Consider the following 26,678-nt stretch of genomic DNA (forward strand, 5'->3'; position numbering starts at 1 on the left):
TGAAATATTACTGTGTCCATCAGTTATTAGATATATCAAACTGAAATGGCTGTTGCAAACACCAAAATATTTAGAACTAAAAATGATTAAGATTAATAGGGGTGCCCAAACTTTTTCATAGGACTGTATATATATATATATATATATATATATATATATATATATATATATATATTTCCCATGTATGTGCATACATATTTTCAGCAGTACTTTTGCTCCGCCTTCATACCTTTTTTGCTGACCAAGTCAGGTCATTATGACGTGTCTTCAACACTTAATTGCTTAATCTATATTTGTGCCTAAACTGCTAACATAACAAGATTATATTTTCTGAATAATAAAGATAATATGTCTCAAATGATGTTAATAGGATATCACTAATGATTAGTCATTAGGACTTCGAATTGTCACATAGCAGATTACATGATCTGTCAGGTGAAAGGGAATTCACCTGTTTGGAAATTACCATTTGATACATATGAACTTAAAATGCTTATTCAAATGTTTGTTGAAATATGTGAGCCCACTTTGATGGGTATAAAAAGGTACGACTTGTACGATAGTGTGCTTCTGCCCAGATTCAATTTGTCTGTTGAATGCATCACTGACTCCAGTGCTTATCTCTAAATAGGGTTGAGCCGATCTTGACTTTTCAGGATCGATTTTAAAATCCGATTTCCAATCATTTTTCATTCGAACCCGATCTCGATCCCAATTCCGATCCCAATGCAAGTCAATGGGATTTTTTTATTAATCGGAGATCGGATTTTAAAAGCAATCCTATTCACTCTACAGCATGGAATCTAACAATTGAACACTTTAATTGTTAGAATCCACGCTGTGTAGTGAATCACTAAGTAGCCAGAGGATTTTTTTTTAATCCTCTGGCTACTTAGTCCCCCCTTGTGTCCACTTACCTGCAGAGATGGCTGCTCCGGTGTTCTTCTTCGCCTCGCTGCTGCTCCACGCTGCTCTTCTTGCCTCGCTGTCCCCACCTCCCAGATTAGGAGAATGTGTGTGGGTACTGGGAGGGGAGTCATCATGTCTCCCCGCCCTGTACCCGCCCACACTCTCCTAAGCCACAAGCCCCGCCTTCCTAGCTCTTTCAACACTAACCTGGGAGGCGGCGGCAGCGAGGCGAGAAGAGCAGCATGGAGCGGCAGCGAGGCGAAGAAGAACACCGGGCACCGGACCAGCCATCTCTGCAGGTAAGTATCTACTAGAGATGTTAGTTTAGTCTCCCATTAGAATGAATGGAGGCAGCTGGCGCGCAGGGGGTTAAGGCTGTGTGCCGGCTGCTTCCATTCATTCCTATGGAACCGCAGCGGAGCCTTCACACTGAGTATACACTCTGCTCAGAATGAGCAGAGCATATACTCAGTGTGAAGGCTAAGCAAAGCATTGTGGGAAATAGTACCGATCTCGATCCCACCTAAAAAGATTGTGTTCGGAATTCCGATCGCGATCGTGAAATTTTCTCAATCGCTGATCGGAATCCGATCTTTTAGAACACGATCGCTCAACCCTATCTCTAAATCATACAATATACTTAGTGGTCCTGTAGAGACCACCCTAACATCCTAGTCGTAGTAATAAAGTATATGAAATAAAAGGTGTTTAGATTCCATTTCAATAATGTGTCAATTTTTGGTATTTTGTTTCAAACATTTCATTAAGGAATCAGCTGTGGGAAGCCCCCTTATCTGAAAAATGGGATTAATACTGATGAAAAGTTTTTTGCCGGAAGTACTGTCACATACCAATGTAATATTGGATACTACCTTCTTGGAGACTCAAGGATGTTCTGTACAGACAATGGAAGCTGGGATGGTACTTCACCAATGTGTCTTGGTAAGTCCACATTAGGTCTGGGCCCCACATTACAAAAATGCTGCATTTTATAGTACCTGCTAAGTAGATGGGATTCTGGCTAGTCCCATCCACACATTGCAGAAAAAAAAACCAGTGGAAAAGCTGCAATTTTGAAAACGCTAAATGGAAAACACTGGTGAATTCTGTATAGGTTTAACAGAGGCAGAAAGTCTGCAGAGGAAAAACGTGAAAAAAAAACGTGATGCATTTCCGCAGCAGTCTTTCCCACAGCATTAGCTTTGGCTTGCAACATTGGTCCTTGGTCTTAAATAGTTCTCTTTTGCATTTACCATATGTGCCATGTAATTCATATATAAGCCTGAAATGAGACACTTATATACTTCTCACACAGCGAGGGATGTATCACTGCAATTGCATCAATTTTCAACATGAATGCCTTATATATAAAACCTTACTGCTATGTTTTCAAACACATTGGGGCTAATTATTCATGCCTTGGCATACAAGCCATGAAAAGTTACAATTGTTGTCACACATACATGGGATATATATGCTAACATATTAACTGGGACAATAAAGAAAAGGAGGCAAGATATTATATATTGAATATCCAACACATATAACGCAATCTAACAAGAGATCCAGTGACACTCATTAAACTGATCTCTATGTAAAAAGCGTCTTTTTTTTTTCATGGAGGCAGGGATGGATTTATTGTACTATAGGTCTATTTAGGGCACTAAATCTCCAGTCTGTAAGGACCGGTTGGTGGTTTAATATCTCATATTGGCCTGACCAATTCTCCTTAATCATAAGGTGTATGTAGTTACTGCACTGGAGTTATACTTTGATGCACTGCTTTACCTCCATTTGTACATTGTGCTCATTCTACACAGACAAAACATGCTTTGTTAATATGTGACTATTAGCTGTATCATTCCGTTTTCAGATGTTGACGAATGCGCAGTTGGATCAGATTGTGATAAACATGCATCCTGCACAAATACCAATGGCTCCTACATTTGCACCTGTATACCGCCATACTCTGGTGATGGAAAAATATGTACAGGTAAATATGGTAGGCAATTGTATAACAAATATGCCCCAAAGGGGTGAACTTCGCTTATCCAATAAAATGTACCCCCCTACATACAAACTATTAGAGCATTCAGACAAGGTAGAAGATAGTCACCGATTTGAGTCCCAACTCAACAAGCAAGCAGAGGCTTATGTTCTGGCGGATTCAGACAGTCTGTGTATTATAAGCCATTCGATGCAGAGGAAATGTCATAATACCTTATAATTAGAGTAAAATTTAAGTGAGATTTTGCATTTGACAGTAAAACTATTGTGAATATTATTGTTAAACAGCATATCTGTCATGTTACCAAGTCCTTAAGTCTTATCTGAGTATTTGGATTATAATGGATCAGTTAATGTGCTATCCCAAGAGAGGCATCAGTTGAGCTTAGAGAAATACAGTTTTCTTGGTAAGTGCTCCCATGGCTCATAGAGAGATCCTACAGGCCCTATTTTCTGCTATCTATACACTGTGTTCAGTGAGTTTGTATGCAGTAAGAGCTGTTAGTCATTGCATGGGCAGGGAAACGGGACTCTCAGAATCTCACAAAGCCTAGCAGCATATAAACAGCTTTTTACTTATAAATATAGAATAAAATCTAACTGTATATCTTACCGTCTGTATATCTTACCGTCTATCGGATACTGTCCTCAGATAAGGGAGCAAGGAAACCTAATGCATTCACTTTAAAGGGAATCTGTCACCAGGATGAAGCATAGTAAACCAGCAACACTGTTAGATAGGCCAGGCTTACCTAAATGTAACACTTTTTTCCCCATGAAAATTTTTGCCTCCTTTGCCAAGATATACATTTATTTCACAATATGGAAATGAGCAGTCTGGATCACCAAGGACGGCTCCGTTGCTCCAAACTGCTTTAATATGCCAGTGAGAAGACAAGCGCATAAGGATAAGCAAGATTTCAACATAGTTTCCCGGCCTTGTCACTTCAAAGAAGAGAGGAGGGACACATGGCGTATTAGAGCAGTGTAGAGCGTAGTTTTTTATGGCACAAAGGAACCACACTCAGTGCTCTTTTACATATTGTGAAGTAAACTATCTCAGCAACTGATGCATTGACTACTTTAAATGGGGAAAATGGTGTTATATTCCAGTACGCCTGACCTATCTCACTACGTTGCTGCTTTAATATACTCCACCCTGGTGACAGACTCGTTTTAAGTAGAATACAATATTAATTTTAAATAAATTGAATATAGAAAATTCATATAGCACGTATCAATCATAGTGTAAGGCTTACTCTTCTATATTTATGTCTTTCATTTTATCTATACTGTAGAACCAGTAAAATGTCAAAGTCCTGGTGAGTTGGAAAATGGAAAATTTTATGGGGACTACTTTGGTGTGGGAAGTGAACTGACTTTCTCATGCAATGACGGATATGATTTGATTGGAAGCATGAAAGTTACATGTTTGGAGTCTGGGGACTGGAACACTAAAATACCCTACTGCCAAGGTACAGAAAACTTTTAAAGGTGATATTTTTATTGTATCATTATTATAATAATGCACATTGTTTCTAAACACTTAAAGGAATATTCCCGTGAACATAGCCATATTTAGATTTCTAGGCAATTAAAAGTTTTACTTGTTTAGCAAATATGTTTAAACATTTTTTAAAGATTTTCAAAGATTTTCTCCAACCATGTTAGTTGTTATAGTCTGTAGCCTAGATCAGTTGCCACTGGATATGCAGGATCTTTCTATCGTCAGTTAGTGCCCCATTAGTTGCCTCTCTATGTTATGAACTGTTATTGCCCCTTCAAAGTATAATGCTCCTTAGTGCCCACCACCAGTGTTGAGCGAAAAGTATTTGTCGAATACCTCGCTCCCATAGGAATGCATGTAAGCGGCCGAACACCAAGGGCTTAAGCGCATCTATGGGAGCAAGGTATTCGACGAATACTATTCGCTCATCTTTACCCACCACAGTATAATTCTCTACTATTGTCCTGCCTATACTAGATTGTTCTTGAGTGTCCCCCACAAACAATGGGTACCAACATCGGTCGGGAGACCAATGTTTGTCCCCTAAACCCAGATACCTTACATTAACCAAAGTACAGATGGACAATTATCCTTGTGGCCATTATTGAAATGTATTAAAGCTTAGGGGACAGCAGTAAAGAGATGAACGTTTGTCCTGATCACTGTCATAAAGGTCAAAGAGTAAGCAGTCTAGACAGCTGGGGATCGCGGTCGGTAATTAGACCATGGTCTACCCTTTTTATACTCCTGGTATATATTGTATGTGTATGTTATTTGTGTATGTAATATATGCATTTACAGTGCAAGTATGGTTGTTAAACCCCATTACAAAGTCCAATACAGAGCCAGTGAGTTGGAGGCTTAGAATAGAGACTTAGCAGCATGAGACTTTTCCCTCTCGCTTATCTGCATGTTTTACTTTTATAGTCATATTTTCATTAACATTTATTTAGTCAATTACAGAAATGTGTGGAATTTAGTCTTCTCATCCATGGAAAGCAATTGAGATTTACTCAATCTGTGTAGTCATACCAGCTAAAGCAATGCTATTTCATCAATAACTCTATAGATTTTACATTTTCATTTTGCAATGAATCTTTTCTCCTAATGAAAGTAATTACGCTTACTCTCATGGAAGACTGAGGTTTAAAGGGTTATTCCGTTGTATTATAACTATCTCTTTACTTTGTGATTGGTGAAGATATGACCTATCTGACCTCCGCTAATCATAAGAATGTCGATATAACTAGACAGGGCTTTGTTGCTTCCGCGTTTACACATAGCATAAGTAAAAAAAAAGTTGTCTATGTTGAGTAAACTTTCTGAATATATAAATTCTAACAGTGTTAAGTCTGTTTTCCTTTCCATGTTATAAAGCTGTGTCATGTGGGAGGCCGCCAGTTCCAGAGCACGGCACCATTGTGGGTTCCAATTTCACTTATGGCATGTCAATTATTTTCAGGTAAAATGTTGCTTTATTTTAATCATAAAATGTTATTGTGTACTTTTCATGATAGATTGAATGATTGATTGAATGAATTAATAAATGAAGGAAGGAATGAGCAATTGTTTGACCCCCATTTTGATTCCTGTTTGGAGTATTTTCATGTGTGCTGTATATACTAATAGAGTATGAAATAATATAATATGAATCAAATTGAATAAATGAATATATGAATAAAATGTTGTTGTACTTAGTGCATTATGAGTGTCACAATTGCATAGGCCAAAAAATGTATTAAGTGCCTTTCATTTCTGTAGATGCAACGAGGGATATACATTGTTAGGAAGTGAAGAAACTGTATGTCTTGTTGATGGTTCCTGGAGGAATGGATTCCCATCTTGTGAGTCAGTCACCTGTTCCAAACCAAAGGAAATAGCTTATGGGAATTACACTTTAAGTGGGCTGATATACAAGTCAACTGCGTCATATAAATGTGATACAGGATACAGGTAAAGTATTAAAAAAAAATAATAAAAAATCTTAGGTGTGTGTAATACATTATATTAGAATTATAGTAGAAACATAGAAGTTTATAGTAGAAACATAGAAGTTTGACAGCATAAAAAGACCACATGGTTTAGTCTCTTCTTATATTATATTGATTTTCTCTTAGTACAGATATTCCAACCACACCCGCTTCAAACTCCTGCTCCTCTTTCAGTGAAATAATATTTCCTGATATTGCTTGTGATCTTAAAATGATATTTCCTGATATTTGCATCTGATCTTATTGCTTAATCTCAGTTTCTGCTCACTTGTTCTTATATAAAAGCGTCCCTTTTCTTCAATGGTATGCCTAAAAGGAGTTGCCCCACAAACAACACTGGACAGTCATTCTAGGCCCTTGTGAGGTATATATAAAAGAATAGTGGCAGGAAAAAAAAAAAAAAAAAACATAATCACCATACCCACCTCTCCTTAATTCCTGTACATTTTTTTGTTCTGTGTTCCAATTCTTTCTTCACATTGAAGTAGGTGACAAATGATGTTGATAATACTGAATTACAGGCCTCAACATGACGTAGGGAGCATCTCAGGCTACAATTTCTTTCATATTGCCACTGCATGGAAATAGTAGCCTTCAAGGGATTGTCCAGGAATTACAGTTTTTCTCAAGGATTCCTGGGAAGGCTAATAATAATAATACTAATAATAATAATAATAAATACTAACCTGTCCCCAGTGCTCCTGTGTCTCCCACCATTGTCCAAGCCTGTGGCACCCCAGGGCTTATTCCGGTGGAGTTCCTTGCGGCCTCATCGGCATAAGGAAAGGAACTGGAAAGTCCCTCATATATGTCACCTGTGACGTCCCGTGTTCTTTCTTCAATGGACAGATTCCTGGACAACCCATTTAAGTCAGAAAATCTTATGACAATTAATGACTATTGCTGTTGCAATCTAAAATATCAGAACTAAATATACCTAGTCAGCGCTCACATCATGTAAAAAAAATACTTGTTTGTATTTGTTAGTATATATGTAATTTGACTATTCTTTTACTGTGATTAATTGTGATTGGATTAACAACATTTTTCTTTAGTTTGCAGGGTCCACCAACTTTGATATGTGAAGCTTCTGGTAACTGGAGTAGTGAGCCTCCATCCTGCGAACTTGTGACTTGTGGTTCTCCTCCCATTGTTAAAGATGCCATCTCCAAAGGAAACCTCTTCACTTCTGGAAACACAGTGAAATACAGTTGTAAAGAAGGGTATGTTTGGCTTTCTTCTATATTTCTAGTATTGGAAACATCTAGTATTGGGAATATACACAGTCCAGCAACATTAATGTGACCACCTGTCAAAATCCAGAATAACCACCTTTGGCAGAGCGGACGGCTGCGATACGTGCAGGAAGAGAGGGGATGTTGTGATGATGTTCACTGGGATGTTGAGCCATGCCAACTCCAGTGCCGTGGCCAGCTGCGCTAGGTTGAGCATCTATGGCATGAACAACTCGATTGAGGTGGTCCCACAGATTCTTGATTGGGTTCAAGTCCGGGGAATTTGCTGGCCAAGGGAGTACAGTAAACTCATCCTGGTGCTCCTCGAACCACGAACGTACACCGCGAGCTTTATGATACGTCGCATTGTCCTGCTGGTAGATGCCATCATCCTGAGGAAAACTAATTTGCATGTAGGGGTGAACATGGTCGTCAAGGATAGATGCATACTTGTGTTGATCCATCATGCCTTCCACAATGATGAGTGTACCCAGATGGCTGATGACATGTGCCTTCTGCGATTGGTAATTTAACGTTGACGTCAAAAGTAGGCGGTGGTCACATTAATATGACTGGACTGTGTATATGACTTAAACCACATTATGCTAATTGCTAACTTGTGTACCTAGTTTCACTTATACAGAAATCATAACTATCTAATGTCTGTTAAAAAATGGTGGTGTGCAGACAGCAGTGAATAATTGTTAAAAAAAAATATCATTTTTTTATTGGTGCCTGTAATATAGGGACTGTTACTGTAAATAAATGTGAATATACACATTCTATTCAATTTATTGTCAAAACTGGCGTGTGACGGACATTTCTGAAATGGCAGTCAAACCTCTGTTTTTCACAGGATGGGACTTATGGAAAACAGGAAAGCAGTGCTGTTCTACAATGTTTCTGTAACTCCCATAGAGGTGATTGGAAGCTATGGAAATAAGCGTAGCACATTTAGCTATGCTGTTTTTATAACTGTGCAGCTACAGAAACCATTTAGCTCAGCTCCGCTACCCTTTTTCCGTAGCTTCAATTTACCACTATGGGAGTTACGGAAAGAGCATAGACCAGCTCTACTCTTCTGTTTCCATAAGTCTTGTCTTAAACAAATTTTTATATTTTTAATATAATCTAATTGCAGGGAGTCTGTCACCACCAAAACTGCTTTTCAGATAAGACCCCCCTGATAGTAAACCGCAGTGAAAAACTTTTTTTCCCGCATTGCTTTTCACAGAAAGTCCACACAGTTTCCCTCTGCGGTCTTTCTGCTTCCGTTATACCTATAAGGAGAGCACCAGCATTTTTGTACATATACTTGACCAGCTGCGATTTACAAAAATTGCAGCATGTCCGCTGCAGATATTTTTCTGCAACGTGTGGATAGGATTAGTCAGAATCCCATTCACTTTGCAGTGGCTGTAAAATGCTTAAAGAGATTCTACCACTAAACCAACATTTTTTCTAATTACCACGTCGGAATAGCCTAAAGAAAGGCTATTCATCTCTTACCTTTAGACGTGGTCTCACCAGCGCTGTTCTTTAGAAATACCGGTTGCAGCTGAAGATGGAGGCGTCGCTGGAAAGAGCTCTCGGGCCGCAGTGGGGACGCCCCCATCGCCATTTGAGCACTGGGGCCCGCCCTCATTGCTGCGTTGAACTCATTTGCATACGAGTTAAGGAATGGCGCCACAGAGACTACGTCTAAAGGTAAGAGACGAATAGCTTTTCTTAAGGCTATTCTGACGTGGTAATTAGAAAAAATGTTGGTTTAGTGGTAGAATCACTTTAAGCAAAATCGGGGCATTTTTTCTACGTGGGGTCCCAAACTTAAAGTCACTTATATGTTGTTCTTTTGTGATCAATTTCAAATTTCTTTTCTTGGGAATTGTAAATGATTATGTTTTGGGGGAAACACTAGGTGGTAGCCACCAAAGAAAATAAGTGGCCCCGCCTTCAGCTCATTTGCATATGGAATGAAGGTTGAATTTCTTTCCAGCTAGATTACACTTATACACAAGAAAGGTATGTTAACTATGACAACAACTGGTCATACAACAGCATGTAAGTTGCCACAAAATGGAATAAACCTGCTAGAAAAATAAAAAATAAAACTTAATTTTTAATATAGTATATGGCTATTCTGAAGTACCAGGGCTCACATTAGGGCCCCAGGAAATACAGTTTTGACTGCATTTAGTCATCTATGTAGCGGTCCATACATGAAATGATTTAGAGGATTAATTATCGGCGTTAGGTTACTTAGCCTTTCTCCTAGCCTCATTCCTATATGGCTCCTGATGAATCTACCCAATAATAGGGCAGAGGAAACATGTTAATGTGTTGAGCTACTGAGCTTTGTATTTGAGCTGTTTTAGCCTGTTAAGCTGGGTTCAGATGGGGCTTTGTGGACCGGATTTTCAGAATCTGGTTCAAAAACAGCTAGCCGTGATGGTTGCGGCCTAGTTGGGAGGGAGTGTCGTGCCGCGGATGTCCGCGGCTGAATCAGCCACAGAATCCGCGTAAAGAAAGGGCATGACCGGCTCCCATTTATTTCAATGAGAGGCGGTTTTTTGAGCTGGATTCTAATGCAGATTCCGCGTCAAAATCCGGCCCCAAAAAAACCCATGTCAACCTGGCCTTAGACTCAGTATTTTTTATTTCTATCAGGATCTGAGCTTTACAATTAGCTTTGGATGAACTGCTGCTAGATTTCAGGAACGGCTAGCGTAAGGGTTGATTCACAACTGTGTATGTATTCCATCCGGTTAGAGTCCGCATGAATCATTTCTGCGGGCAGTGCGTAGCACGCACACTGACCCCATTGTAGTCTATGGGGTCTGTGTGCTTTTACAGCACAGCACTTGCAATTACGTTGGTATTCCGTTTGGGGGGGTCCTCATGCAGACTCCCTCGGATGGAATCCAAACACTAATGTGAACCAGGGGTTACACATACAATGTGTTTGAGCTAACCAGTGCTGCTATTGTACTGTAAGTACAATATTGTATTGAGCTGTAAATTGTAGCTCTTTTCATCAAGGTTAGGCTGAATTGTGATACGAAATGGTGCTAGCTAGCCCTGCACACAGTGTGTCTGTGCTATATGCACTCTAAATTTGTGCTTAGTATATTCTGTGGACTTTATACTTACTTTAAGATAATTTAGAACCCTATTATCTGACAAGTTAGGGGTTATGGGCCACATACTCCATTTGATATTATACATATATCGTGGGCTGTTACAATAGGGTCTTATTGATACACTATCTTGTGTAGGGGTTGTGGACTCTGACATATTAATCCCTTACATTCATGCTATATCCTTGTGTAGGATAAGGGGGTCTCAGTGATTAACTCCACAAATTATTTGTAGGAACATTAACACCATCTTATTTAGGGTGAGTTCACTCGGAGTAAAGTGTCGCCACGTGAGCTTTTACGGCCGCAAAATCACGGCTGCAAAATAGCGCCGTGTATACAATCCCGGCTCCCATTGAACTCAATGGGAGCGTATACGGCCCTCAAAAGCTCATGCGGCGTCTACGTGCCACATCACGCGGCACTTTACTCCGTGTGACTCACCCTTAGATGCTCACTTTTTGGTGGTATGTCCACCTTTTAATACTATATTAAAAGTTAAGTTCAATTTTTATTTTTCTAGCAGGTTTATTCCATTGTGTGACACACTTTGATAGCAGAAATAAAGATAAACCCTCTGTGATTAACATATAAGTTGCGTAAGCAATTTTGTTGGTGTATATTCCTTTTAAATATACATTTAAATAGAAATGGGCAAACTAATTCATTTCTAGCAGACTGAAACTGAACAATTTGATGATTAATCTCAGATTAACTAAAATGGCCACTGCAACATGCATTGCGGTAAATTTTTATACTATACTAATTATTATTATCATTATTGTATAATAGGTGGAGACCCAGGGGAGGTGTAAAAAATAAATAAAATATACTTACCTTCCCTCAACTCTTTTGGGCCACCTCGCAGCCTCAGCGCTCTCTTTAGGTCTACTTAGTGATGTCCTGATGCTCGCCATCCCCACGTGACCAATGAGGCTAATCACTGGCCACAGTGGTGACCCTGGGTGCATGACGTCACCGAACTTGTTTGGCCTGAAACAAATCAGAGACCTGAGCCAAACGAATCTTGGGAGGTTCACCCATCTTTAGTTTTAAGATATGTATGTTATAGTTAAAGTTCCAGTTTAATACAGAGCTTTAGATTCTTAGCAATGACAATGGAGATTATTTTGTAAGACTGGTATTTCTAAGGAATCCTGCAGATTAACATGCGCCAAATTTATTAAGAGGTATACACATCACTCTCTGGGACGATTGCTTGTAAGAAACTGAGATCTACATCAGTTTTTAGCTGATCTCAGTTAGAATTTCTACCACCTTCCTGGTATAAATCTTGATAGATTTGTCAAGTCTTGGTGACCCTAAAACCCACAAGCTTTTTACATAGTTGACATGAGCCGTGTAAAAACTAAACAAAATTGCTAATTTTTGATGTGTTCATTTTCTTCATTGTTGTTGCCGTCAGTGTGTGTTTTTAGTGGATTTAGATTTCATCATGCATTTTATCTTCTTTACAGTTACACACTAGTTGGTCCTGAAATTATAACCTGTTTACCAACTGGAAAATGGAGTGAGAATATTCCACAATGTATGGCTGTTTCGTGTGATGAACCTCCACATGTTGACCACGCTTCTCCACACAGCGTTCATAGACTTTATGGAGACACTGCGTACTATTACTGCATTGGTGGCTATAGTATGGCTGACAACAGCAAAATGCTCTGTAATGCTGAAGGAAAGTGGGTGCCTCCTGAAGGCAAGGAAACACCTTATTGTATAGCGGATTTTTGTGAGAAACCTCCTGCTGTTGCGTATGGCTTCTTAGAAACAATCAACAAAGCAATATTTGTTTCAGGCACAACAGTTAGCTTTAAATGTATGGAAGGCTTTATACTAAATGCGACTTCTAAGATTGAGTGCTTACGCGGTGGAGAATGGAACCCATCACCTACAGCAATTCAGTGTGTACCAATCCGTTGTGGAGAACCGCCTGGTATCAAAAATGGCTATGTCAGTGGAAATAACTACAGCTTTGATGCATTGGTAGCTTACAGTTGCAATAAAGGATACTACATTAAAGGGGAGAAGAAACGTACCTGCCAAGCATCTGGAGAATGGAGTGGTCGTCTTCCAGCTTGTCATCCAGTATCCTGTGGCCAACCACCCGATCTTGAAAATGGGCTTATAGAGGTGTGTGTGTTCACTTCTTTTCTATCAAGGCTTATTTGTTTCTAGCATACCGTAGTAAGGCATTTGTAATTCATTGAGACATCTTGTAAGAAGATTTAGTAAATTCAGATTGAGACAATCAGAAAGAGCAGCCATATTGAATATCACATTTGAACTGGTAGCTTTGGAGAAAATGTTCCATCAATAACTTCTGAAAGTTTTACCATCAGTTTGAGTAGAGTGTCTAACATGCCTGAGCACAATTTTACAATTCATATAGAAAATAATCTGTAAAACTGATAGCGCCCCTATGTTATATCATCTATTATAACCTACATATTCAGTCACTAGTTGACACTGAAAACATGTTGTCAATTTCTTGTCAGAACCTTGTGCAGAGAGGTCACTTTGTAAAGGGGTTTTCCAGAGCTATGATACTCCACTCCTGCTTCTAAGAAAGTGACTTTATGTCTGCTGATCATGTACTCATGCTACAGCTGAGCCTCATTCATTTTCATGGGATTGAGTTGCGATATGGCCATGTTACCAACTAACATGATACCACTTCCTTAAAAGTCCTACTCCTGGATAACCCCTTTAGGCCAGAGTGTCCAGAGTGCAGCTCTACATATTACTGTAATTTTGCCTAAACACAAGAAAATTAATATAATATATTTACATATGTACTCCTATTTTTATATAAATTAGATATATATGAAAATTGTAAAATGGTCTTATGGTGGACATGGGTTCTTCAAGGTTATTCACTTTGCTATGTTATAAATTCAAGTTTTCAGAGAGGTAAGCTCCTGGGATGGAAATATAGTATTTGAAATACTTTGTGTTCCAGATCTATACTTCTTGGCAGCTCGAGGTAAATTGAATGCATTTTTATATGTTGCCAATATAAAACTGCTTGGCATTGGTTGATTTAATGATTGGTTCTTGTGTGAAGAATCATAATGATGCTGTAGGTTAATATCGCCAGCAGCCAGTAAAACAGAATAATATCAGACAGCAAAGGGAACTGACCTCAAAGTATTCAATAGTGATGAATATGAAAAAATAAATCATAATTTTAAGACATAATTTTAATCAACATTTTTTTCCACAGAATAAAACAGGTATTGTATTTGAGGATGAAGTAACGTACAACTGCAAACCTGGCTACAGGCTGGTTGGTAGTAATAAAAGAGTATGCCAGTCCAACAAACAGTGGTATAGTGAATCTCCACCATCATGTACTCTACTAAGCTGTGAAAAACCTCCACCTTTAAAACATGGTGACATTAAAGGGGCAACAATTGATGTTGGTTCGAAAATTGAATTTGTATGTGACGACGGCTATGAACTTATTGGGGAAACTAGTTGGACTTGTCAGAAAAATGGGAAATGGGACAAGAAACAATTACCTACCTGTGTGCCATCGAAATGCCAAGAACCACCACTATTACAAAACCAGTTAGTACTTAAAGAAGTTGCTAATGAAACAGGAGTTGTAAAATTTTCCTGTAGAGAGGGCTATGTTCTCCAAGGCTCCTCTGTTTTACGATGTCTACCATCACAGCACTGGAATGATTCTTTTCCATTCTGCAAGCTTGTACTCTGTCCCAAGCCACCGGATATTGATTTTGGAGATCCTAAGTTAGTACCATCTCTTCATTATGGCTCAACAATTCAATATACTTGTATGGATGGTTTTCTGCTTCGAGGACCATCTGAAATCACATGTGAAGCAGATGGTACTTGGGGTCCAGATATTCCCAGCTGTGTTCCAGTTGAATGTCCGCAGCCTGATGAAATTCTTAATGGCATTGTTGATGTTCAAGGATTCACTTATCTCAGTACTGTTCTTTATACTTGCAAGCCTGGATTTGAGTTAATGGGAAATGCCACGTTAATTTGTGGGCCAGTAGGCCACTGGCTAGGTGGATTGCCAGTATGTAAACCTATCAGATGTCCTGGAGCTAAAGATATTCCAAATGGCAAATGTTCTTCTCACAGTCTTTACTATGGACAGACTGTAACCTATTCATGTAACAAAGGCTTTAGACTTGAAGGACAGCCTATTATTACTTGCATGGAAACAGGAGAATGGGATCATGATCCCCCATCCTGTAAAGAGATAGCCTGTGACCCTCCTCAAGCTGTTGATAATGGGTTTGTAGAAGGAGCTGACTATAGGTATGGTGCCATGATCATTTATAGCTGTATGCCTGGATTTCAGTTAACTGGACCTGCCATCATTATTTGCGAAGATTCAGGATGGTCCAGCCCTACTCCGATGTGTGTGCATACAGATTGTGGACTCCCACCACATATTGATTTTGGACAGTATAGCAAATATAATGACGACATAGTAATTGATAATATGAAACTTGAAACATATGATGCACCGATCACTGGCAAACCTCCAACTACTCTACATAATTCCAATAAAGATGGTAATTATTCACTAGGGGATATAAGCAACGATGTGACAGAATTTTTATATGGAACTTTCATTTTGTACACTTGTTATCATGGCTATGAAATTTTTGGAATACCTTTTTTATATTGCCAGGAAGATGGTACTTGGAATGGAAGTGCTCCTGTCTGTTTGCCAATAGAGTGTAAAATTCCTATAGCTCCTGAAAATGGCATTGTACACTATACTGATAATTCACTTGATAGTACTATTTATTATAAATGTAAAGATGGATTTGAACTTATTGGGTCAGAGAACAGCACGTGCTTGTCTACAAAGAAATGGAGTAATGACATTCCACTATGTGCTATCATATTTTGCAAGCCACCTAACCATATACTAAATGGATATATAGAAACCTCAAATTACTCTTATATGAGTGTTGTGCACTACAAATGTAATACAGGATACAGGATACATGGCTCTAGCACAAGAACCTGTCAAGAAGATAAACAATGGGATGGAGAAGAACCTATCTGCATACCTATTTCTTGTGGTGTTCCCCCAGCCTTAATAAATGGACAAGTCAGAGGAGATGATTATCATTATGGAAAACATATCGAGTATCAGTGCTTTGAAGGCTTCCTGCTAAAGGGTGATAAGAACAGAACCTGCCTTGAGGATGGACACTGGAGTGGAACAATTCCAGAATGCTTAAAAGTCACATGTTTAATACCCCAGGCTATTACTAATGGGGAAATTGAAGGAAAAGAATACACTGTTGGAAGCAAATTAATGTATAAGTGTAATTCAGGGTATAAATTAGAAGGGTCAGCAAAACTTACCTGTCAAAAAGATGGAACATGGGATGCAAAAGCCCCGCTCTGTGCTCCCATAGACTGTGGTCCTCCTGAAGATATTTCTCATGGTTTCCTTAACAGTTCAGGCTTTCATTATAATGAATATGTACAATATTTTTGCTTTCCTGGATATGAAATACATGGAAGTCCAACACGCCAATGTTTAGCAAGTGGATTGTGGAGTGGTAATGTCCCCAGTTGCCTTCCTTGTGAATGCTCTAAACCATCTGTGCAAAATGCAAAGGTTATCGGGGACAACTTCAGCTGCGGCCAGTCAATCACAATCAAATGTCATGATGGCTTTAGATTGTTTGGACATTCTGAACTCACCTGTGAATCTGCAGGAAAGTGGAACTCAGGCTTTCCATACTGCGGGAAGATTTCTTGTGGGTCTCCTCCCGTAATACCAAATGCTTTCATTAATGGAAGCAGTTCAACACTCGAGAATGCAATCAAATACACATGTCTCACAGGCTATGTTATGCAAGGAAAACCAGATCTTGTATGCACAGAACAAGGGAAGTGGAGTAAACTCTACCCTCTTTGTCAGTTACTTTCCTGTGGACCACCACCCATTATTCCTAACACTGTGATGACAGGTGATGTCTACACGTTTGGAAGTGTCATTGAATATCGGTAAGTGCAGGCTTTTTTTTTCTCTATGACAGTTAAGAGATTGGATGCTATACAGATTTCCTGAGTTCATGATTTTTTTTGTCTCTGTTTCTAGTTAATAAATACTATGCAACTTAAAATTTTAAAAGTATTACATTTTACCCGTAGAGGATCTGTCACCACCTCCACCATCTCCAGTTCTTTCTTTAATAGGTGCCACTCCACTGAGTCCAGTACAGATGGAATATTTCCTTAAACCCCTCCATTCCTGAATAATCAGTGCAGTTAGTTTTGGTGCCTAATAGGCTTTTTTAGTGGTTGGTCTCAAGCTGGAGCACGCAAGAGAGTGTGATTCTGAACTTTGAGGTACTGTCTCTAACTGCTCTAGCCCAAGACCACCCACTTGACAGTAGCTAGCCAAGACACTGAAACTAGCAGCACTGATTGCTAGGGATGGGTGGAAAAAATTCCAACAGTGCAGGAATCAGTGCTGGAGTATCTATTACAGGATGCAAAGAACTGGAGTTGGTGGAGGGGATAAGAAGTCTTCTTTCACATAGAACACTACCACTAGGTGTAGACATTTGTCAAACATTAAGAGCCAGTCTTAGCATTTTATAACAAATCTTGGGAATTGGCCAAGTCAAGAAAATAATGATCCTAGTTTGCAGATCCACTTTAAAAAAAACACATAATTATATTCCTAGGTTTTTAGTCTCCCGTAGGCTTGTGGTGCACCTATTTGGTGCAGCACAGAATCATGGCTTGCACACTGATCAGTGAAAAATATGGTAGTTTGCATGTATCTATAGAAATGAATGGGTCAGTATGCAATCCGTGAAAAACAAGGATAGCACACGGATCACACCAATGGTTGTCTACAACTGGCCTTAGGTTTATATTATATTAATATATTATATATTATTCCTTGAAAATATTACAACAGCATCTAGCAACTTTGATGTATCCTGGTAAATTATACATACTATTTATAAGGTCCTACTTCATTATAACATTTGCATTACAGATGTGAAGATGGCTATATAATGGATGGAGATATGGTGACAAAAAGTTGTTTGGAGGATGGATCCTGGTCAACAGAGGAAATTACTTGTATCCCAAGGAAATGTAAATTGCAGTCAGATACAGTAAAAATCAAGGCAGATTATGATATAAATAAAACTGTAACAGTTGTATGCAAAACCGGTTATACGTTATCAGGACCTAGCACTTCAACCTGCATGGTAAATATATGTGTTCCATTTTTATCTAAACACATTTTTAATATATGTTGTGCAGGAATTTCTCACTATTATCAGGTTAGCAGAAAGGACACATTTCAGAGACTGGAAATTGATCATGTGTTGCTCAAAGAGATGAAAAATGTGTTAAAATGGTCTGGTCTGAAGTAATTATTACATATCTATAGTGTATAGGTGATAAATAGTAGATTAGAGGGGCTCTGACCTGTTCAATCCTCACTGAATGACAGAATGGGGGATCTTAGTCCCCTATTCCTCCAACTACTAGACTGTAGATTGGAGAACTTTGACTATATAATACTGACCAGTATAGACAATGGTCATGTTATATACTAACATGTTATATAGTTTATGGTAGGGGTTTCTGTACAACCTGTCATTTATTCATTTAACCCTTTAACATTAAGAACAGTGCTATGACATTGTGCTCAGCAGTTCATAGCTGAAATAGTGTTGTGTTCCAGTAATGCAATTTGCAGGGTTCTGAGCACTTTCCATAGCAGCCAAGAGGCCTAACACTGGCTGCCAGGCTGTGATGTATGGATGCTCATTATTCTAAAACAGAAACACGGCTTAACGAATATGTTGAGGAAATCATTTTTTAGTTGTGGCTCGCTATATGGAGTCTTAAGGTCCATTCACACGGAGTTAACGTGCGCTCATTTTGGCAAAATACAAGTGTAAAGAATACACATGTAAAAATTAGACTCCCATTGACTTCAATGACATTTTACACTTGTATTTGATGTGTATTTTGACATGTTTTTTTACGCGTATTTTGACGTGTTTTTTTAGGTGGTTTTTTTTTTTACACGTGTAAATAAAATGTCATTGAAGTCAAAAGGAGTATTATTTTTACACGTGTATTTTGCCAAAATGAGCGCGTGTTTACTCCGTGTGAATGGACCCTTATCCTAAAAAGCTAAAATTACACTAAATATATATAAGATATCTTTATTCTCCCCAATAATTAATTTTTTTTATCATATATGGTGAACATCATTTAAAAAATAAAAAAAAAGATCATGGCTTTTCTTATTTTCCTCAGGCTTTTTCTCCACTGATTCTGGCACAGTTGGAACTTTTTCTCTAGCTCTTTAACTTTTTCTTCTGGTGTAGTCACAGAAAAAACAATGGATATCTATCAGACCTCATTATAATTGTTCTTGCCTGTCAGTAGGGCCAAATTTATTTTTTATTTTTTCTTCTGTTCCACTTTTCTCTCTTATAATGCTAATGACAAAAAACGACAGTAAGCAAGCTAATTGTTCTAGCTTTCTGTTTTGTGATTGGTTTTTGTAGGGTGGCTAGTATAAGCATACCAATGTAAGGAATTGGACTTTTTGACATCAAACACGGGTACGCCTGGAAAAGTACAGTATGTTACTATGCAAATAACAAGTGCATTTTATAAAAATAAAATTTATTATTTAGACAGATGGTAACTGGTTACCTCCTTTGACTGATGACGTGTGTTCGCCTGTATCATGTGGTCAGCCTTCTGCTCTTGATCATGGCACAGTGATTGGCACAAGATATTTCTACAAAGATACTGTTCTCTACCAGTGTGATTCTGGATATGAAATCCATGTAAGTACATATACATCATTCTGTCTTATTAATGATATTGTAAACAATGTATTGTATTCAGTTGTGTATTTAGAGGTAAAATATGCAATCATTTTCAAGGCTGAAGCCCCAAACTGCAAAAAAAAACCAAAAAAAAAACAACCACTGCATTTTACAGTACCTGCAAAGTGAATAGGATTCTGGATAATCCCATACACACATTGCAGAAAAATAATCCTCAGCAAAAATGTTTGCATTTTTGAAAATCGCAGCATGTCATTTAAACCTACAGAAATTCTGGTGTTTTCCATACAGGTATAATAAGGACAGAAAGTCCACAAAGGAAATCTCTGTGAAGATGCAATGAAGAACTTGGGATGTGTTTCCGCCTCTTTCTTTCTGTAGCGTTTTTTTGTTGCTACGTGGAGCCTTAGCCTCAATCAAATTAGGAGGCCAGGACCCCAGGTAGTGTACAGTATCTGGAAAGTGGATAGGATCCTGGCTGAGCCTATCCATACATTGCAGAAAAAAATCTGCAGCAGAAATTTTTGGAAATTGCAGCATGTCAATTATACTTGGAAAAGATGACGGGAAAACAGCAACGCATTTACAGCGCATTTTTTCACACAACGCTTTTTGGCTGCAGTTCGGCACATGGGGTTTTAGCCTTAAAGTTGTACTGCAATTGCAAAAATAAGCTCTGAATGGGTACTACTTGGAAAGCGCAAGATCTTTGTGACACTTGTGTATTTCTTCTTGTTGGAGTTGCATACGGAAGCTTGTGAGCAGACACAAATCGAATCCTTTTACCAAACTCCTCTTTTAACCAGACTGTGCTGATGCCTTGTAATAGTTCTCAGTACCATTTCTCCCTAGGTCACATTTACATGTTTTAAAAGGGTTGTCCAGTTTCAACAAATAAATGTTATTGTTTGCATAATAATATTTAACATATAACTTCTTATGATTTTCTATATCTCTGCTTGCTGTCATTCATTGTTTAATTCTACAAAGCAGATGCTTGAATTACTGAGCTGTGACTATAGTGAGTTGTGCACCTGTGTGCTCATCACATGACCACGGAGTGTCATATACAGGTACTTGGGCTTGTTAGATGCCCCCAGACATGCTTCCCCTGCTGTCCCAGTTGCATTGCAGAGGTGTTGGCATCATTTCCTGGGGTGTCATAGTGGACTTGGTGACCCTCCTGAGTCGAATAGTGGTTTCCCCCTAAACGTGTATTTATTCCCCATAGGCTATAATGGTGTTCGATCGAACAGTCGAGTATTGAGCAGTTACTCGAATCGAACTTCGAACTTCCAACATTTCACTGTTCGCTCATCTCTACTAAGAACCCATTATCTCTAGTAACTCTAGTAATATTATATGAGTAGTTTTTGACATATGCTTTATTAGTGTTAGGATGGGTTCCTGCAGGTTTGACTTCAGGCGCACAGCGCCACCTGCGGGCCAACCCAGCTCTCGCCCTCGACGTCGAACGGTGAGACGACTGGAGTATAAGTCCAGATCTTGCCCTACTGAGCATGCTCAGGCATTTCAAAGTCGCTCAGAAACTAAGTCCCATCGTGGCCCTACTGAGCATGACCGAAGAGGGCATGGCCACCGCCCCTGATGGGCGGGGACTTTCCTTTATAAGGGGTGAGGCGATGCCCGCCCGGTGCTCACACTTTATCCAAAAAACACTAGAGACAGGAGGGTATGACAGTAGCTCCAGGCTGCTTCCAGTAGGTAGGCAGGTAGCTAGGTTAGGCCGCTGTGTGGGGTTACCTTAGCTGCCATCTGGCACTGTTAGCAAGACCAATAAGTCCTGAATGTACTGGCAGCTCCACAGTACGGCTCGGTGCAGTGGACTCTGTACCAGCCGGTGGACTGGCGGCAGGCTTGGTCTCTTTAGCTAGGCTATCTGTCACTGTCTATGTGTGTTATAGCTCCAAGCCGTGCGGAGCCATTTGTGTTGCTGATAGGGGTGACGTTAACCCCTGGCAATGAAGCGAAAGAGGGACCGTCCTCCTTGTGGAAGATGAAAGGAAAACCGCGCTTGCCCAGGTACAGTGAAAAGACTTTATTTTGCACAACGCGTTTCGAGCATACTGCTCTTTCTCAAGTGCATATGATCGACCTCGATCGTTGTTTACTTCAAGCACTAACCCTCAACTTGGGAAGGTTGATCATATGCACTTGAGAAAGAGCAGTATGCTCGAAACGCGTTGTGCAAAATAAAGTCTTTTCACTGTACCTGGGCGAGCACGGTTTTCCTTTCATCTTCCACAAGGAGGACGGTCCCTCTTTCGCTTCATTGCTTTGACGTCTTGAAGGCGTTCCTACCAGCGGCTGCCCGTGTCCCTGTTGCTTCCAATATTATACGTCATAGAGTTGTTGTGTCACACACAACTCTTCCAGGTGAGCGGCCAATTTTCTGCTTACCTACCTTTCACCCATCATTTCTACACATTGGTCGGCTCGGTGCCCCTCTCTCTCTGTATTTTGTTAACCCCTGGCAGTCTTGTTGCAGCTGGTCCACCTGAAGCTGCACAGAACTAGTTACCCAGTGCAGTGAACTGGTGTGAAACTTGATTGCAGCCTGTGAAACACTGAAGCTGCAAAAAGCTATTTACCCAGTGACGTTAACTGGAGTAAATCTCCATTGTGTAACATGGTTGCCCAGTGAAGTTAACTGGTACAACCTTGCCGCAGCCCATTCACACTGCTGCAGCCCTGACGCACTCATCCAGTGAAGTGAACTGGTGAATTTCCATTACTCCCTGTTCAGACACAATGCTGCCTGGTACTGGCACACGGCCGCCCATCTGGGTCTGTGGACCTCCCTGCAGTGCCCTGCAGTCCGGCGGTTCTGAAGTAGTAAAGAAAAATATTATTTTTTAAATAAACACACAGAACCGTAACAATTAGTAGAGATTAGAGATGAGCGAACAGTAAAATGTTCGCTATTCGATATTCGTTTCGAGTAGCCCCTCAATATTCGGCTACTCGAATCGAATATCGAATCCTATTATAGTCTATGGGGGGGAAAAAAATGGTCATTTCAGGTGTAGGCAACATTCAATCAAATTGAACTTACCAAGTCCACGGTTGAGGGTCGGGCTTGATTCTCCGAGAAGTCTTCTCCGTGCAGCGTTCCTGCGGCGTCTTCCGGCTCTGAATTCACTCTGCCAGGCACCGGGCCTGGGCAGAGCCGACTGCGCACACCCGCACTACAAGAAAATGGCCGCTTACAGTCAAAGCAGCCATTTTCTTGTAGCGCGGGCATGCGCAGTCGGCTCTGCCCAGGCCCGATGCCTGGCAAAATGAATTCAAAGCCGGAAGACGCCACAGGGACGCTGCGCGGAGAAGACTTCTAAAGGTAGGAGAAGAACCAGCATTGATTGGCCGACTGTATAGCATTCGGCCAATCAACGCTGGTTCTGCATCAAATTTTTCCATTCGAATAGCGAGTAGTATTCGATCAAGTGTGAGTATTTCGAATACCATAATATTCGATCGAATACCTACTCAATCGAATACTACTTGCTCATCTCTAGTAGAGATATATTAAAAAACATGTACACGGGGGCGGAGCCTGACCGCGCATCATGGTGGTAGCTATTCACTAGAGCTCCACAACTCTTGGGACTTTGTGAGGCCGTTTTTGCTATACCTACCTGGCGAACATGGTTAGAACTAACAAGGACAGACAGGGGGACACTCCTAGCACCCCCAGGATGTCTAAGCAACAAGGCAATTTACAGAGATACTTGAAAAAGAAGAACTTTGCCTCTCCGAGGAACTTACCTAAGATGGCGCCGGAACAACAGCACGATCTCGAGTCAGATGAGGAATCTGAAGTAGAGAGCACAATGGGAGGTGAGCACTCGGACTCTGGCTCTGCACATATTACACGCGATTTTTTGCATAAGACACTTGAAAAAGCTTTGGCCAAAGCACTTAACCCTGTTCTGACTGAATTGGCGGCCATTAAGGCCGAGATACAAGCTACGGGACACAGGGTAGATGCACTGGAGGACACATACTCTTCGGTAAGAGACAATGCAATGTCGGTCTCAGAACACCTACAGCTTCACACTGAGCTTATAGACCGTTCTCTTTCCCTGATTGAAGATCAGGAGAACAGAAGCCGCAGACGGAATTTAAGGTTTAAGGGTGTACCTGAATCATATATGCCAGACGACCTTCCTAAAATGGCAGAAGGTCTTTTTTCAGAACTACTAGGCCCTGAACGCGCAGCTCCAATTGTCATTGAAAGGATACATAGGGCCTTGCGCCCGAAACCCAGGCAAGGGGACCCTCCCCGAGATGTAATCTGCGGCCTCCTTTCCTTTCGTGACACGCAGGCTATTCTGACAGCAGCACGCAACAGAGAACAGAGTGCACTAGATGGTACTGAAATATCTGTTTATCAAGATGTAGCCCCGTCTGTCCTGACAAAAATACGGATCCTTAAACCCCTACTAGATGAGCTAAGGTCGCGTAACATACAGTACGCATGGCTATATCCTTTTGGCCTGGCGATCTTGCAAGGTGGAAAACGGATTGCGGTGCATACCACAAAAGATTTAGCTGCAGTGTGGTCCCTTCTGGACATAGAACCTATCGACATACCCTCATGGCTTCCTTCTCAGAGCCTGGATACGATACCGTCTCTCCCGCCTCTACCCTCATGGAAGGAATCAACCAGATTTCGGTCTCCAAAATCGAAGAAAGCCCTTATGAGAGGTCATCAGCTATAGAGAGCTTGTGTGGACACTATTCTGCCATTATATTTCTGGTCCTGATAACTCTAACTGGACTGCTCATGTTCCCATTGACCCAGACTTATCTTCTGCGCTCTACCTGTTCATCCCATGGATATTCGCTTGAATGCTGATAGCACGTCATACGAGTCTCCGTGGTCTTTTCTGAGACAAGTTAGACTTGTCTGTTATTTTTCCGTGCATATATACATCTAGTGTCTATATAATAATAGTATAAGTGGCAATATCTCAGTTTTCTAGCTGAACCTCTGTTACAATGTGCCTACAGTTTTATACCGCCGACGCAGTTACCCGACCGTGCTCGGTGTTGGTAGGTTATTACTCTTTTTTTCCTTGATTTAGGACGGTCTCCTTAGTCCCCTCCCGATCAGGACTTATTCTCACCCCCCTTCTGTTCACTGTTACGGTTTTCTTAGTACATAAGAAATAGAGTGAGTTGTACCTTGCTCTACTGTAGTCTTTGGTTCTGAATCATATTTGTCTACTACTTCTGTACCTGCAGTATACTTGTAGATCTCTCCCCCCTTTTCTCCCTCTCTCTATTCTTCATCTCTATACTTCTACTCCGGCTCTTACCTCTTACTCCCACCCCACCCCTCATTCCTCCCTTGTATCTTCGATACTGTGTGACCACCTATTAGTAGACGCTTGAGAGACTGTCTTGTGCCATATATATTTTGCGTATTTAATTAAGCGTCATGCCTACAAGGACTGTTAATTCCTTTTCAGTTTCTACTTTCAATGTTAAAGGGTTGAACTCCCCTAATAAGCGTCATTGGCTTATGACGCTGTCCAAGAAACTTAAAGCAGACATCCTGATGCTTCAGGAAACACATTTCAAATCAGATAATGTTCCCAAACCTTATAAAGCAGACTTTGACAGATGGTTCTACTCTACGCACCCTACCTCTTCTTCTAAAGGAGTTGCAATTGCTCTTAGGAAATCGCTTCCTTTTGTGGTTTCACACCATTATGCAGATGCAGAGGGCAGAGCCATCTTTATCAGGGGACATTTAGCTAACCGCCAAATGACCTTAGCCTCTATTTATGCCCCAAACCGTGGCCAACTAGCTTGGTTGTTGAGTATACTGACAGTTTTAGCGCAATTTGCGCAAGGCGCAATTATATTGGGAGGAGATTTAAATCTTTTGCTAGATCCATGCTTAGATTCTTCTTCTGGTAAATCATCTTTGTCCCAAAAAGCTCTCAGACGTTTACACACAGCCTTGCAAGACCTAAATTTAATAGACTCATGGAGATTGGTCAACCCAGCTGTGAGAGATTATTCTTTCTTTTCTACCCCACATAGTTCTCACCAACGGTTAGATTATATTTTATGCTCTAAGTCACTCACAAGCTCTATTACAGGCTCTCAGATTGGTATTGCTAGTATATCCGACCATGCATCGGTTTCTACCTCATTCAATCTGCCTGAACTCACTCCAAGAGAGTGGACTTGGCGCTTAAATGAACAAATCCTGGATAATCGTGAGACTAAAGAATTTATTAACAAAGAAATTGAGCAATATTTTCAGCTAAATAGATCTCCGGATCTATCACCTACCTTGGTGTGGGAGGCGCATAAATCCTTAGTCAGGGGCCTCTTTATCGCCAAAGCCTCGGCTTTGAAGCGGACGAGACAAAAATAGATTGACTCCTTAATGCTCCAGATTGCAGCTTTGGAGAGATTACAGAAACGGTCAGCCTTTCTCTCAGCTCATGACGACCTGATTTCCTTAAGAGAAAAATTGAAAAGATTGCTTAATACCTTTTCTGCTAAGGCTTTATTGTATTCAAAAGTGCGTATATACGCGCATGGCAATAAAGGTGGTAAGTTCATGACGGCTATGCTGAGGAAGGAAAGAGCGAGAGCTCATATCGAAGCCGTTAAAGGCCGGAATAACTCGCTAGTTTATGATACCCCAGGCATAGCTAATGCTTTTCAGGAATACTATTCCTCATTATATAATTTAGCAGAGACAACTCAACCCCACTGAACCTGGCCTAACAACCAATTCAGGGGATAAACTCAGTCGCATACAAACCTTTCTGGACTCTCTCCAATTGCCTACCCTGACGGATGAAGACAAATCTGTCTTACTCTTGCCAGTCACCGAAGATGAAGTTAGAACCACCCTATGCAGTTTCCCAAAAGGCAAAAGCCCGGGCCCTGACGGGCTCACTTCCCATTATTACAAAATTTTTCAGGCAGTACTGGTCCCTCACCTCACTTCCTTCTGCAATGCACTCCTACAGGGT

The 26,678-nt window shown here is 40.3% G+C and overlaps 1 protein-coding gene across 3 annotated transcripts in view; it reads left to right on the forward strand.

Moving 5' to 3' along the window:
• The window catches only part of SVEP1 (sushi, von Willebrand factor type A, EGF and pentraxin domain containing 1), a 260,025-nt gene that overhangs the window by 176,357 nt on the left and 56,990 nt on the right, over positions 1 to 26,678 (forward strand). For 2 of the 3 annotated variants that reach the window (XM_075280353.1, XM_075280352.1), the window contains exons 31-40: positions 1,678 to 1,851; positions 2,783 to 2,902; positions 4,215 to 4,391; positions 5,801 to 5,885; positions 6,185 to 6,376; positions 7,470 to 7,637; positions 12,265 to 12,937; positions 14,031 to 16,819; positions 17,826 to 18,042; positions 19,495 to 19,650. In XM_075280353.1, the coding sequence (XP_075136454.1) occupies positions 1,678 to 1,851; positions 2,783 to 2,902; positions 4,215 to 4,391; positions 5,801 to 5,885; positions 6,185 to 6,376; positions 7,470 to 7,637; positions 12,265 to 12,937; positions 14,031 to 16,819; positions 17,826 to 18,042; positions 19,495 to 19,650 (4,751 nt within the window). Of the gene's footprint in view, positions 1 to 1,677; positions 1,852 to 2,782; positions 2,903 to 4,214; positions 4,392 to 5,800; positions 5,886 to 6,184; positions 6,377 to 7,469; positions 7,638 to 12,264; positions 12,938 to 14,030; positions 16,820 to 17,825; positions 18,043 to 19,494; positions 19,651 to 26,678 lie in introns of those variants that run through there. The other variant, XM_075280354.1, reaches the window with a different exon arrangement.

This window comes from Leptodactylus fuscus, chromosome 1 (assembly GCF_031893055.1).
Source record: "Leptodactylus fuscus isolate aLepFus1 chromosome 1, aLepFus1.hap2, whole genome shotgun sequence".
Taxonomy (NCBI): domain Eukaryota; kingdom Metazoa; phylum Chordata; class Amphibia; order Anura; family Leptodactylidae; genus Leptodactylus; species Leptodactylus fuscus.